We start from the raw sequence: 13,876 nt of genomic DNA on the forward strand, positions 1-13,876 counted from the left end.
CAAGACATCCAAGTGGCTGCCATGAGCAAAGGGGTTTCCCGTATAAAACGTTACTTCCTTCACCGTTGGTCATAAGGGAGATTCTGATATATTAACTTTGTAAAACACAAAGACTATTTTGTATTTTTATAAATAAATCGGTGAAGGGATTATCATTTCTGCACCATTATAGTATCTACCTACACAAAATATTACATGATGCTAGGCGCGGAAATTTTGTACGGGACGCTCTTTTTATTAACTTTTTATCAGGCACAAAAATCATATAGGTCAGTACATTTTTTTTAAGTTCCATGTTTTCCTCTCTTCTTCTTCATGTTCTTAGAGTGCGATTTCATGCCGGAAACAAGGTCTGGTAGGCAGACATATAGATCAGGAGAAAATGACAATAAAAATTTAAACATGACAGAGGGTGCGTCTAGTATGTCTCGTAGTATGTCTCATCCTACTAAATATTCATGAAGACCCAGGTAGAAGAGGGGAGATTCTCAGGCACCTCAGAACACTTCCCTTGAACCTCATTCCTTTTATACTTTCCAAGGGGGGAGCTTGGTAATAACATTAAATCTTCATGTGTAATTGCAAATATTAAATATATAAACAAATACGAAATGATCAGTTTTTCAACTTCCTACTAAGGAATCTGTATCGAAATGGAATCTACTCCGAGAAGCCATCATACCATGCCTTGGGAAAGGGGGCGAGCGGGGCGACTGCGCCGGGCGTTGAAGTAAGGGGGCGCAACATTCGGGAGAAAAAAGGTATATATAAAATGTCAGGAAAAAGTATTAAAAAGTGATTAAAATGAAAGAAAACAGGATTTACTTTTGAAAATTTTCTCACGTTTCGCGCCAACCATAGTGACGCTTTGCGGCTAGTCTGTCGACCTCACTCATCTTTACGGGGCGCCGACGTATACTCTCGCCGCGGGCGCTGATTTTCCACGGAACGGCATTGGATATCAGCGCCTATTTTATATACTGTTAAACACAGTGTTTTTGTACGAACTTCCCTACAAGATGGGTGTAAATGGGCAAGCAAACTAACTAACTCTATGGCCTATGGAACCCGGAGGTTCAATGCCGCGTTCACAAAAACTCTCCACTGACTTCTATCCTTAGCTAACTGTATCCAGTTTCTACTTTGTATTTCTATCTCTGCGAGATACATCTTAATATTGTTCTCCCATCTGCGCCTAGGTCTTCCTAATGGTCGTTTTCCGATTGGTCTTCCAGTCAAGTCTTTGAAAGCGTTTCTACTTTCTTCCATTCTAGCTACATGACCCGCCCTCCTAAGCCTCCTAGACTTAACTACCCTAACAATGTTGGGTAAACCATATAAATTATGTAGTTCCACGTTATGAAGTTTCCGCCATTCCCCATTCCCGTTCTTCTTAGGTCCGAAAATTCATCTCAGGATATTGTTCTCAAATACTTTCAGTCTATGTTCTTCCCTCAGAGTAAGTGACCATGTTTCGCAGCCATACAGAACAACAGGCATGATTATCGTTTTGTATATTTTAAGCTTCTAATTCCTCGAGAGAATTCACGACGACAAGAGATTTTGAACCGAATAGTAACACGAATTCCCAGCTTTTAGTCGACATTTAATTTCTCCATGAATATGATTTTCCTCTGTTAATATTGATCTTAGATATTTGAAACTATCCACTTTATCAAAAGTATTATTTAATATTTTAACGCATCCATAATTTGCTGTATTCCGGTCTCGACGCACTTCCATGTATTTAGTTTTCTCTGCATTTACTTCTAAACCCATGTCCCTGCAAGCGTTTAATAAGATCTCTGCATTTCTTTCTATTGTTCTCCTATCATCCCCTATTAAATTTACATCATCAGCATATGCCATAACCTGGTGAATACCGTTCAATTCTAGGCCCTGGTGGCTATCTTTGATTTTCCTTATAGCGTATTCCAAAACAAAGTTAAATAATAATGGCGACAACACATCTCCTTTTTTCAGGCCATTTTCGACGTGAAAGCTCGTGGACAAAAATTTTCCTACCCGGACTTTACTTTTGGATTCATTTAAACATATCTTAATTAATCTAATTAGCTTTCTTGATATTTCAAGTTCTGTAAGAACGTTGTATAATGTTTCTCTCCTAACTGAGTCGTACGCCTTTCTAAAATCAATAAATAGTTGATGTACCGGGGTATTGCATTCCCACTTTTTTTCGAGTATTTGGCGAATGGTAAATATTTGGTCGATAGTTGATCGATTTCGTGTAAATCCGCACTGATAATCTCCAATAATTTCATCTGCGGATGGGGTCAGTCTTCCTAATAGAATGTTTGAAAGAATTTTATAGGATGATGACAGAAGAGAAATGACTCGATAATTATTACAGTTAGTTTTGTCGCCTTTCTTGTGAATTGGAACAATGATTATGCTAGTTTTATGCATTCTTTCCACTCTTGTGGCAATTCTTCCTTGTTCCAAATAAGGAAAATGAGTTTGTGTATCTTTTTCCTCAACTTTTGCCTCCAGCCAAAATTAACTGAGCCGGAATTTCATCTACACCCGGAGATATGTGTTTCTTTAATTTCTTTATAGCGGTTTCTACTTCTATTCGGTTGGGTTCTGGAATATATGGTTCTGCAGTGTGTATCTCCTTTTCTCCACACACACACTAGTTTTTGGTTGCGTGTTAAGCAAATCGTCAAAGAAATCTTTCCATCTATTTAAGATGCTATCCGTGTCAGTGAGAACTGTACCGTCAGATTTCTTTAATATATAAGCACGAGGTTGATAGTCTTTCTTAAATTCGTTGATTCCCTTATACATGTCCCGTATATTTTTATTTTTGCTATTATCTTCAAGTTCCTTAATTTTAGCTCTCAGAAAATCGCGTTTCTTTGTTCTAAAAGTTTTGGAAGTTTCCCGCCTGATATCTGCGAAATTTTGTGTAGTCATTTCATTCGGATTTTGTAGCCAACGTAATTTACTGTTTCCTCTTCTCTGCTAGTTTTATGCATTCCTGGTCGAACCATGGTTTGTTCCTACGTATTTCCTGGACCAATTTTTCTTTTGCTGAAATTTTAATGCTATCTCTAATTTCAATTCAGGTATCCTCAACACTAGTGCACTCCGAATCTTCTAAAGCCGAGAATCTATTCGAAACTTCAATCTGGTATTTCTCTCTTGCCTGGCTCTCTTCTAATTTCTTTAAATTGAATCTCTCCGTTTTCGGACAATGAATATTATAACAGTATCAGGGTTCCAGTCCTAGTATTGTCCCTGTGATATCGGGCGACATATATAACAGTATCAGGGTTCGAGTCCTAGTATTGTCCCTGTGATATCAGGCGATATATATAACAGTATTCGGGTTCGAACCTTATTGGTCCCTGTTCGGGAAAACCATATATAACAGTACTGGGTTCGATCCAGATACGTCTCGAATAGGGATTAACCATATACTAGAGTATTAGGTTCGAGCCCAGTACTGTTATATATGGCTTTCCCGAACAGGAACCAATAAGGTTCGAACCCGAATACTGTTATATATGTCGCCCGATATCACAGGGACAATACTAGGACTCGAACCCTGATACTGTTATATATATGGCGCCCGAACAGGGACAGAATCCGTACTGTTATAATATTAACTTTATTCAACGATAACCTCTCTCTTATTATCGCTGCTACCAGGTAGTGGGCAGTGTTACAGTCAGCCACTCTAAATGACCGGACATCAATTATGCTAGATTGCCTTCTTCTATTTACTAAAACGTGATCAATTTGATTATGCGTTTTTCCGTCTGGTGATGTCCAAGTGTACTTATGAACGTCGCGATGTGGAAATTTTGTACTCTCCAGGATTAGGTTTTTGGATGTTGCAAAGTTCACGAGTCTAACACCGTTGTCATTACTTTCCTTATGCAGACTTTCGTTCCCTAATTTTGGTTTGAAAATATCCTCTCGTCCTACCTTCGCATTGAAATCCCCTAATAGAATTTTCATATGGTATCACGGGAGTTGGTCAAATATCCGTTCCACTTCTTCGTAAAAACTGTTTTTTATATCGTCATCCTTATCTTCAGTTGGGGCATGTACATTTAAAACAATATCACACCACCGTCCCTTAAGAGTAATAAAAGAAAGTCTGTCAGTAACAAATTCAACCCGTTTAATTGCTGGTAATATACGTTTATGAACGAAAAACCAAAATGGGCAAGCAAACACATTTCTTAAAGAGTATGTGGTGAGAAATAAATGTACTACATATTATTACTTTTGCGTGATAAAAGCGAGCCTCCAGTAAAGTAAATAGAATTATTTGTGTACACCTGCTACAACAGAACAGCAGAAATATACTTATTTTCGATTTTATTTCATTTTTGAAATAATTCCTATTGAGATTTTGTGTGTTGATTCACAGGGTGTCCTGCCCTGACACAGTAAAATTTAGTTTTTTTATTATTAATATACATATTTGACAAATTTCTCTTATGTGGAGTTTGTTGGAAAATTTCATCATTTATGCATTTCCGTGTAAAGAAAATCATTTTGAGTTAAGAATTCACAGAGTTTTGTAGCATTCACTTGGTAAGTCGAAAATCACTTCTCTTTTTGTCCCTGCCCGCGACAGATGTTTAGGATTTAATATTTTCTACTCTAGATAGAAAAAAGTACTGAAAACATCAGTTCATATACTCCTAAATCTGTAATGCTCACATGTCATACATCAGCTGAATTTATCTTGTACGATTAGCAATATACAAATTTAAAGCATCAAAAATGTAGTATAAATGTCCTGCCAGTGACGATGGTAAACATAAAATACAGGTGTATTACTTTGTATTTAATTCTATTGCTTTTAGATTTTTTTAAAATAAATATGTATTTTCATGGAAAGTATTGAATTGTGCCTGTAAGTCTTCTGAAATGTGGTGCGCCAAAAGTACACCAGCACCCTTCTGAATTTTATACCTTTTTTCTTTTATTTTAAAAGAGGTACCCAACTTAACAATATAGCGCCTTGCATAGGAATTCAGAATTTTTTACTTTTATTAAATAGAAACATTTCATAATATTGAAAAACGTCATTTGGTCAGACAAGAAAACTTCACGTGTATGGCACGAAGGGATAGGATTTCCTTCGAGACATGTTTTAACATTTTTTCGAAGATTAATCCTAAGATATTTCCTAGGACTTATCTCATAGTGTATAACTGGCCAAACTCTCCAACGTCTGATGAACATATATAACCCAAACCACTACACTTTCTCCTTCGTATTTTACAGTAGGTTGGAAGTTCTTGACATTTATCTCTGTATTTACTTGTCGAAAAACTATTATTCAAACATCATATCCATGCAGGTTTAATTTTCGTTTGTAGATATACAACACCTATTCCCACCAATTTTTGGGCTTATCTTCGAAAGCTCTAGAAAATTTTAGTATCTTATATTTCTTGATTCTTCTCTTGTATAATATATGGTTTCTTTCTAGCTATTCTACCATTATATCCTTCCCGCATTAAATCCACATGCTACAATACACTGACCAGACAAAACATTGTTACCATTGGGACTCCTGGTTCCTCGTGAAAGCTTAAGTTTATTTGGCTCTTTTATTCTATACTTTCAAACCAAGTATATAAAAAAAAGAACTTAAATACGTAAATATAAAGTAAATATCATACGAAATAAATATAATACAAAGTAAATATAATACAAAATTGACTTATAGGCATGGGTAAAAGTGAGGGGTAGCGAGGGGATATGCCGTCCGCCCACTTCCAGAAAATATCAGTGGCGTCCCCCTACTTTCTAAAAAATGCAATGGGCAAAGATAGACACAAGGGACGCCGTGACGTCATGCGTCCTACTACTTTCAGATCCACTTTTACCTCTGCTTATAGGTCTCAGAAACCTTGTGTTTCTCATAACGTTTCTGAAACTCATGTTTCGGTTAAAGTGTAGTTGTAATACATATTTGTGAAATACGAACTGAATGACTGTACATAATAGATATTTTAAAAGGTTGTTCAAACCAAACTCACCTCAGCAGTAAAATACACCTTTTGAATTCTTAATAATAATAATAATAATAATAATAATAATAATAATAATAATAATAATAATAATAATAATAATAATAATAATTCCGAACGGTTGTAAATCACGGCTCTAAAAATGTTAAAAATATGTCTCGATCATTTCATTTCAATTAAGGAAGAAACGATTTTCACCAATGCCACTTTCGCTAGCTATGAGCCCCAAAAGGCCTTACATTCAAGATGTGTACTGAAGTGTTTTAAAATTTCAGCCTTTCTTCAAGTTTTTCCAGGTTTGCTGGTTTTGTATTCTTAAACGAATAAAATTTATTATTATTAATGACACCTACCTACCGGTAGACCAGTGGAGAAAATTGTGTAATAACTAAAGGTAAATATACCTTTCACCATTAAGTGTTGTGTGATTCATATCCATTGGTAGACCCAGAGAATTTGGTACTATCATTACACGAAAACCATAAAACACTGGAATTTAAATACGATGTATTAACAGCTGTTTTAAATTTTTCTCTTCTTATGAGACATCAACAAGCCAGCTCCCATATTTGAAAAGTCAAATTCAATTTTACATAGTCCGAGTCTAACTTAAATGGATTTTTAACTCCAGTCCACTTTCATTTGTGATTATCTAAGTGTTTGTTTTCCCCATTTAAAAATATTGGAAATGAAATATTGGTATTGCTATACCTTCATTAATATACGTAAATAAAAGTGGAAAGGGATTTCGTGCACCACATGGGATGTACCTGTATTTCAAACCGTGTTTCGAGTTGGCATATAAAATATCGATAGAAATTCCACCTGAACACATTCCAGGTGTATGGGACCTTTACCACAAGGAAGATTAAAGACGTAGAATAAAGAAGTCTGTAACAAGCAATTGCAAGCAGCGGCACATCAGGCATCCCGTGGTTGCCATCCATGTATTCGCAAAATGTAAGTTGATGAAGAAACTGGTCACATATAATGAAAATGATAACGTTAAGGAAAATTCCAGGTTTCTGGTTAAATTCCAGTTCCCCAGATCTTTCAGGTGCAAAAATATATTCCGAGCCAATTTCAGGTTTCCAGGTCAGTGGACACCTTCACATTAAAGCTTATGACACGCTCGCTTCTTTTCCGCTTATATGAGAAAAATATGAATGTATCGGTTTCTTCCGAAACACATTCCTTATCATTTCCAAATTTCAAGGCAACGTAGAGAATCACCAACATATCGAAATTACTGCTTTAGAAACTAGCAGATTTAAATACTTACTCCAAATGATCGTGTGAGGCCTATAACACCATGCTTGCTAGCAGAATACATAGGAAAACCATGCATTCCTGATAATCCTGCAACAGATGATGTGTTTACTATGACTCCTCCTTTACCATTAGTATCCTTTCCCATGTACTTCAGACCCAACAACATTCCAATTGTTACGCCTTTCTGAGAGAAAATGAAAAAAAGTTTCAAAAAATTAACTTTTATAATTGCACAGAATTCGGGACAATAATTTATAAGAGAGTGTATGTAGATACAAGTGACGAAGTTATTATGTATTGAGTATATGAAAATTATACGTACTACTGCGTGCATAACATATATTGACTTTCTCAGATACATTTGTTACATAAATAATAAATACAATGAAGATAAACGAAAATGTATGAGGTATGCTACATATTGATATACTCTCAGTTATTATCGAAAGGCATAATATAAAAAATAAGCAAATTTTCTTATAATCTTCTATTTAGAGTTCGAATTCGAAGGCAACACTGCAATGTATACTATAACCTTGCAAACGTATTTTAAGGAATAACTACTTATTTTCCTTTACATGCAAGACGCCTTGTGTATGTTTTGCGAACTGAGATTAAGACTAATATTTTACATAAAATAACCTGACTGTCTCCTTTTTCTTTTCAGACACCAATAAGCATTGCATTGTGCTATTGCTTTCTTGTTGCAAGATATTCCAGTTCAAAATGGATGCGAAGTCTATTACAAACGCACACCTAGAATTTTCTTGTTTGAAATGAAAATTATACGTCCTATGGTTATGTAGTGTAGGCTAAAGGAGACAGTGATGATAATAAATGAAACGGGAGAATGAGTAGAGTAAAAGAAACTGAAGAACACAAAAAAATATCACACACACGATATTTGTCAACAATAAGATCTTGCTGAAACTTTTCCGTTTATTCCGTAGACAGAAAGAAGTAACATCTCCAGAAGGCGATTCTTGTTTGTAAAGCGTAAACTTACGTGGCCACCTTACCCATTGCATGGAGCTGCCAAACGAAAGTGGTACCAGCTCGTCAGGAATGCTGTCTGTAAAGCTCACTTGTGCTTCTATGAGTGTGATTAGTATAAGCATCTTTCACGCGAGAAACCGTGAAACGGTTCCTGGGGCTCATGTATTCGACTTCTACGTTAGGTTATTAGTCCAGTAAAGATAGGATTGAGAAAGGAACAAATTAGTAACAAGCTGAAAATTGGTATGGAAGTAGGCGGATGTGTCAGGAATAACATACTAAAAGTCCCCTAAAATCCCACTGTAGCTTTTCCCGCAATTTTGAGTTGAGTTGATTTTAGTTTAGCGTCCCTTTCAGCAGCGAGGCTATATGAGACGTGGACCTACTGATTAACGTGGAATCCGAACCACATGAGCTCCCGCCGGGAATCGAACCCGGGTCTCCCACGCCAAAGGCGCGTACGCTAACCGCTTAGCCACGGAGGAGCTCTGCTCCCGCAATTTTGAAAAATGTCCGCCATCTTTAGACGACGACAAGGAATTTATGGAAATCGTCACCCTTTATGTTTATTCCTCTAGCCACCGTTCTAATTATCACAAAGCCATGAATCATATATGGTTGGAAAGCTTGAAAGACAGAAAATCTAAGTAAATAACATATATGCCCATCGTGCTAAATTTCTAGAAGCAGAGGAAGAAGAAAACTGCTTTTTTATTTAAAAAATATATATTTTCAGAAATCATGAGAAGTTTGCAACACTGATAGTTATTGCACACCAACGAAACACCACCAACAGATGTCCTGAATATTTATCTCAATCATAGCCAACAACGACACAAATCGGTGCAATACAAGCCGAGAAAAAATATAACTTCTGTTACTTTCTGACCTCTTTGTACAAAAGTTCATAAGGTGACATACACTTTCACGGTTCTAGTCACCTTCTTTTATCACATAGGACCAAGACTTATATATCATTGGAAACCTTAAGAAACGTAAATTCGAACGAGGTAACACTTATACTAATCAAGCCCAATTTGGGGAAGAAGCACAAAACTCAAAATTTCGGGACAAAACGTGATTTTCGCAATATATTTTTTTAAACTTGCAACACTGACAATTATCGTATGTTAACAAAACTCAGTTACCGTTTTCACTATCATCATTATTAATTTACTCTTAAAATGGCCAACGTTTTTCCCAATGGAGTAAGCTTTTATGACACATGGTTTTACATCACTTAAATATAGCACAAAAATCATTTATTGACAGTATTAGAAAGTAGCAGAAATTGGTATTCTCCTATTCATAGGAAAATCGTAATTCACACACTAAAAATAACTCTCAACTACAATAGTCAATTGAATGTATTTTTTTAAACATGTCTTGTTTATAACTAGAATGCAATTTTCCTCCTAGTATTCTTCAAATCAACTTAATATTTACATTACACGTTAGTATGCACTTTAAGAACATTTTTGTAACTAGTCCATTCGGACTTATTTCATTAGAAATCGATGAGGTTATCATTATCTCGTTCATCTCTATGGTCTTCATCATTTGATTTTGCATTCATGCATCCAATTCCTCGACACTGACATAAATTAGAGCACACAATTCCTGCTTTCCGACAACCGTACATACTTTCACAGGGGCAGCCCTTTTTACAGTTACAGGATATTACACGGAGCGGGTTATTTGGTCATTCTTGCTGGTGCGAGAATACCTCCTAATGTTGTCCATTCATATTCAGTCGCTCGCATATCATTGAGCAATACCTGGGCTCAGAAAACATACACTGTCAAAGAATGAATGGAATATACCACTTTTAACGTACACGCGCAAAGGTAATGGTCTTTCTGATTTAATCATTGAAGATATAAGATATCTTCGTGTTCTGAATATCCAAACTGAAATCCACCTTCTGTACGATGTAACATGGATGTCTAGTGGTTGTCAAGTGGTTTAAGACACCAACTTGCCCGAATTGGAATGGATTTATGCAGCTGGTGACAAGCAACAACCATAAGTACCAAGCATATTAAGTACTAACTCAACCTTTCATCAATCTTTAGCCAATAATCATGGATGCTGTATACTCGTCGCTTATGTTTGCCAGCAAAGAATGTGCAGAAAAGAAGCAAAAAAGCGTGCTTAGTCACGTTGGATCAACCTTTGTACTCTAAAGCATGTGACATTGTAGCAACATGTAAAATTCTGGTGAATTACCGTCAGTGATTGTTAAACTTGGGGGTTTTCCACACTATAATGTCATTTATGGAAACAGTTGCATATATAATGAAAGGTAGTGGCATTGAAGAACTTTGGTCTTGTGTGTATGCTAGTAACTCCATGCCACAGATAAAGCCAGGCCATTCTTATTGCTCGTGCTTTGCGAGCTAATTTTTTTTAAACACAGTTAGCAATTGCAATATATACTGTTTAATTAATGAATCAGACACCACTGAGCAGTTTATGCGTCAATTGCGAGATGTTTGTATTCCTCTGATGACTGAAGAAGATATCGATAGTGATGTAGTGGCTCAACATTCAAACATAGTCAATCAAGATTGCAAATGACCTGAAGTTATTCATTGACACTGCTGCAGAAACAAGCCATATCTTTAAGTTATTCGCTCTGTACTTTCAGCTTGTAGAAATTATGCGTCTTTTAATTCGAAAGAACTGGAGACTTGAATCTTCATCTTCACTGCATGTGAGAAATGTTACCATACTTCTATGCAGCTGAGCATCTTTTGTATGCCAAATGCGCACATCTGTACTTACAAGAAATGTTGCGGTTGGAGGATGAAATGGGTCTTCATGAGTTTCAGCTATTTACAGAAGACGGTTACTTCACTATTCCTAGAAAAGATATATTTTGGAGTGGTACATGGTCTGATGTGACGATTGAGCAGGTTTTAGCGAGAGCAATGAAGAGCAGCGGTGGACTGACCCATAGGAGAGACATATCTGAAAAGATAATATCTAGATGTGTGTCAAGTATGCCAGCAGCGTGCCACTTACGAGAATGTCTTGAAAAATTATGAAACAGAGATAGGCAAGAACTTCACACTGATCGGCATGTGGACCTGTACTAAAGCAGTCAATCGCCTGATATATTACATCTAAAGAAATTCTTGCGTTGGTTTTGCCAGCATTCTCCATTCCCTTCATATCCGGAGCTAGCGTCCCTAAGTACTGGCATGGTAGGTAATGAAATGGTCAACTGATAAATCTAAGGAAATCGGATTGGCTGCTATGGAAGAAATGTTTGGACGGACTTTTGGAAATGTGAAACTTAAACAAAAAAGATAAAGTCATCCCACTATCCGTAATGCACAATGTAGTGCGTATCCGTGATAAGCTACTGGCTGTAAACACCATACTTCAACTGAATCATATGAGTAGAAGTCCGAAAAAGAACTCCAGCAGTGTTTTGCTTACGAGCTTACACCCTATTCACTTTCTCTTTTCACAGAAATGTCCATGAGAAAAACGAAAAACCTTTGTACGACATGTTTGAATATCGGACAAATTTTAAAACTCAAATTGTAAACACTGTGTACGTTATAGATGGAGGCTGGGTTCTACATCATGTTGTTTGGCCACAACATGGAACATACCTTGACGTGCACAACTCGTATGTGTCCTATGTACTCGCAAAGTCAGGAACGAAAGCAACAATTATTTTTGTTATGGGTATTGCACTGAAAACTGTACAAAAGCCGCTGAGCGGGAGCAACGTGAGTCAAAGGTTCAATCAGCTTTGGTGTTATTTACAAAAGAAACCACATTATTAACAAAAAAGATAAATTCTTAGGTAATTTCAAAAATAAGGATTGTTTCGCCCGTGAGTTTATGGTTTATTTGACTCAAGCTGGAATTCAAACCCAGCAAGCAAGAAGTGATGCTGACGCACTTATAGCTAAAACTGCTGTAACCAAGTCTTGAAATCCTTGTAGGCACGTCGTAATAATTGGCGAGGATGTTGACATTTTAATCATTTTGCTTGAACAAGGTAATAATCAGTACGACATCACATTTCGAAAGCTTGGACGTCTACAAGACGTGAGTAAGGAATTTAGTACTAAGAAGTTGTAAGATACACAGGCAAATATACTAAATGTTTTGCTCAGCTACCATGCTTTAACTAGATGCGACACATCATGTGGTTTGTATCGACAGGGAAAGAAAAAGCCATTCTGATTACTTCAAAAACGGGAAGATTTATGCCGATCACTTGAAGTTTTGAACCATGATAATGCTATTGTACAATCTATGAAGCTGGCACATTATTTCTACTAACACACTAAGATTTTCCAGCAATAGTAACCTTTCTGCATGAATTCCAGTATCATTCATACATCCTTGCAGTAAGTCGCTCCCCATTCAGAATGAAATACAATTGGCAAAATTGCCACCCACCAATGATGCTGCGAAACACCATATCATCAGGTTCAATTGTACCGTGGAAATGATTTGCGAGCGACTGAATATAAATGGACAACATTAGGAGGTATTCTCGCACCAGCAAGAATGACCAAGGAACCCGCTCCGTGTAATATCCTGTAACTGTAAAAAGGGCTGTCCCTGTGAAAGTGTGTACGGTTGTCGGAAAGCAGGAATTGTGTGCTCTAATTTATGTCAGTGTTGAGGAATTGGATGCATGAATGCAAAATCAAATGATGAAGACCATAGAGATGAACGAGATAATGATAACCTCATCGATTTCTAATGAAATAAGTCCGAATGGACTAGTTACAAAAATGTTCTTAAAGTGCATACTAACGTGTAATGTAAATATTAAGTTGATTTGAAGAATACTAGGAGGAAAATTGCATTCTAGTTATAAACAAGACATGTTTAAAAAAATACATTCAATTGACTATTGTAGTTGAGAGTTATTTTTAGTGTGTGAATTACGATTTTCCTATGAATAGGAGAATACCAATTTCTGCTACTTTCTAATACTGTCAATAAATGATTTTTGTGCTATATTTAAGTGATGTAAAACCATGTGTCATAAAAGCTTACTCCATTGGGAAAAACGTTGGCCATTTTAAGAGTAAATTAATAATGATGATAGTGAAAACGGTAACTGAGTTTTGTTAACATACGATAATTGTCAGTGTTGCAAGTTTAAAAAAATATATTGCGAAAATCACGTTTTGTCCCGAAATTTTGAGTTTTGTGCTTCTTCCCCAAATTGGGCTTGATTAGTATAAGTGTTACCTCGTTCGAATTTACGTTTCTTAAGGTTTCCAATGATATATAAGTCTTGGTCCTATGTGATAAAAGAAGGTGACTAGAACCGTGAAAGTGTATGTCACCTTATGAACTTTTGTACAAAGAGGTCAGAAAGTAACAGAAGTTATATTTTTTCTCGGCTTGTATTGCACCGATTTGTGTCGTTGTTGGCTATGATTGAGATAAATATTCAGGACATCTGTTGGTGGTGTTTCGTTGGTGTGCAATAACTATCAGTGTTGCAAACTTCTCATGATTTCTGAAAATATATATTTTTTAAATAAAAAAGCAGTTTTCTTCTTCCTCTGCTTCTAGAAATTTAGCACGATGGGCAT

The 13,876-nt window shown here is 36.3% G+C and overlaps 1 protein-coding gene across 1 annotated transcript in view; it reads right to left on the reverse strand.

Annotated features, from left to right (window-relative positions):
• LOC145675019 (15-hydroxyprostaglandin dehydrogenase [NAD(+)]-like) overlaps positions 1-13,876 on the reverse strand; it is a 48,769-nt gene that overhangs the window by 5,414 nt on the left and 29,479 nt on the right. The window contains exon 5 of the mRNA XM_081745387.1: positions 7,306-7,479. Coding sequence (XP_081601513.1) covers positions 7,306-7,479 — 174 coding nt within the window. The remainder of the gene's footprint in view (positions 1-7,305; positions 7,480-13,876) is intronic.

Source organism: Thermobia domestica, chromosome 18 (assembly GCF_964235325.1).
Source record: "Thermobia domestica chromosome 18, izTheDome1.hap1.1, whole genome shotgun sequence".
NCBI lineage: Eukaryota > Metazoa > Arthropoda > Insecta > Zygentoma > Lepismatidae > Thermobia > Thermobia domestica.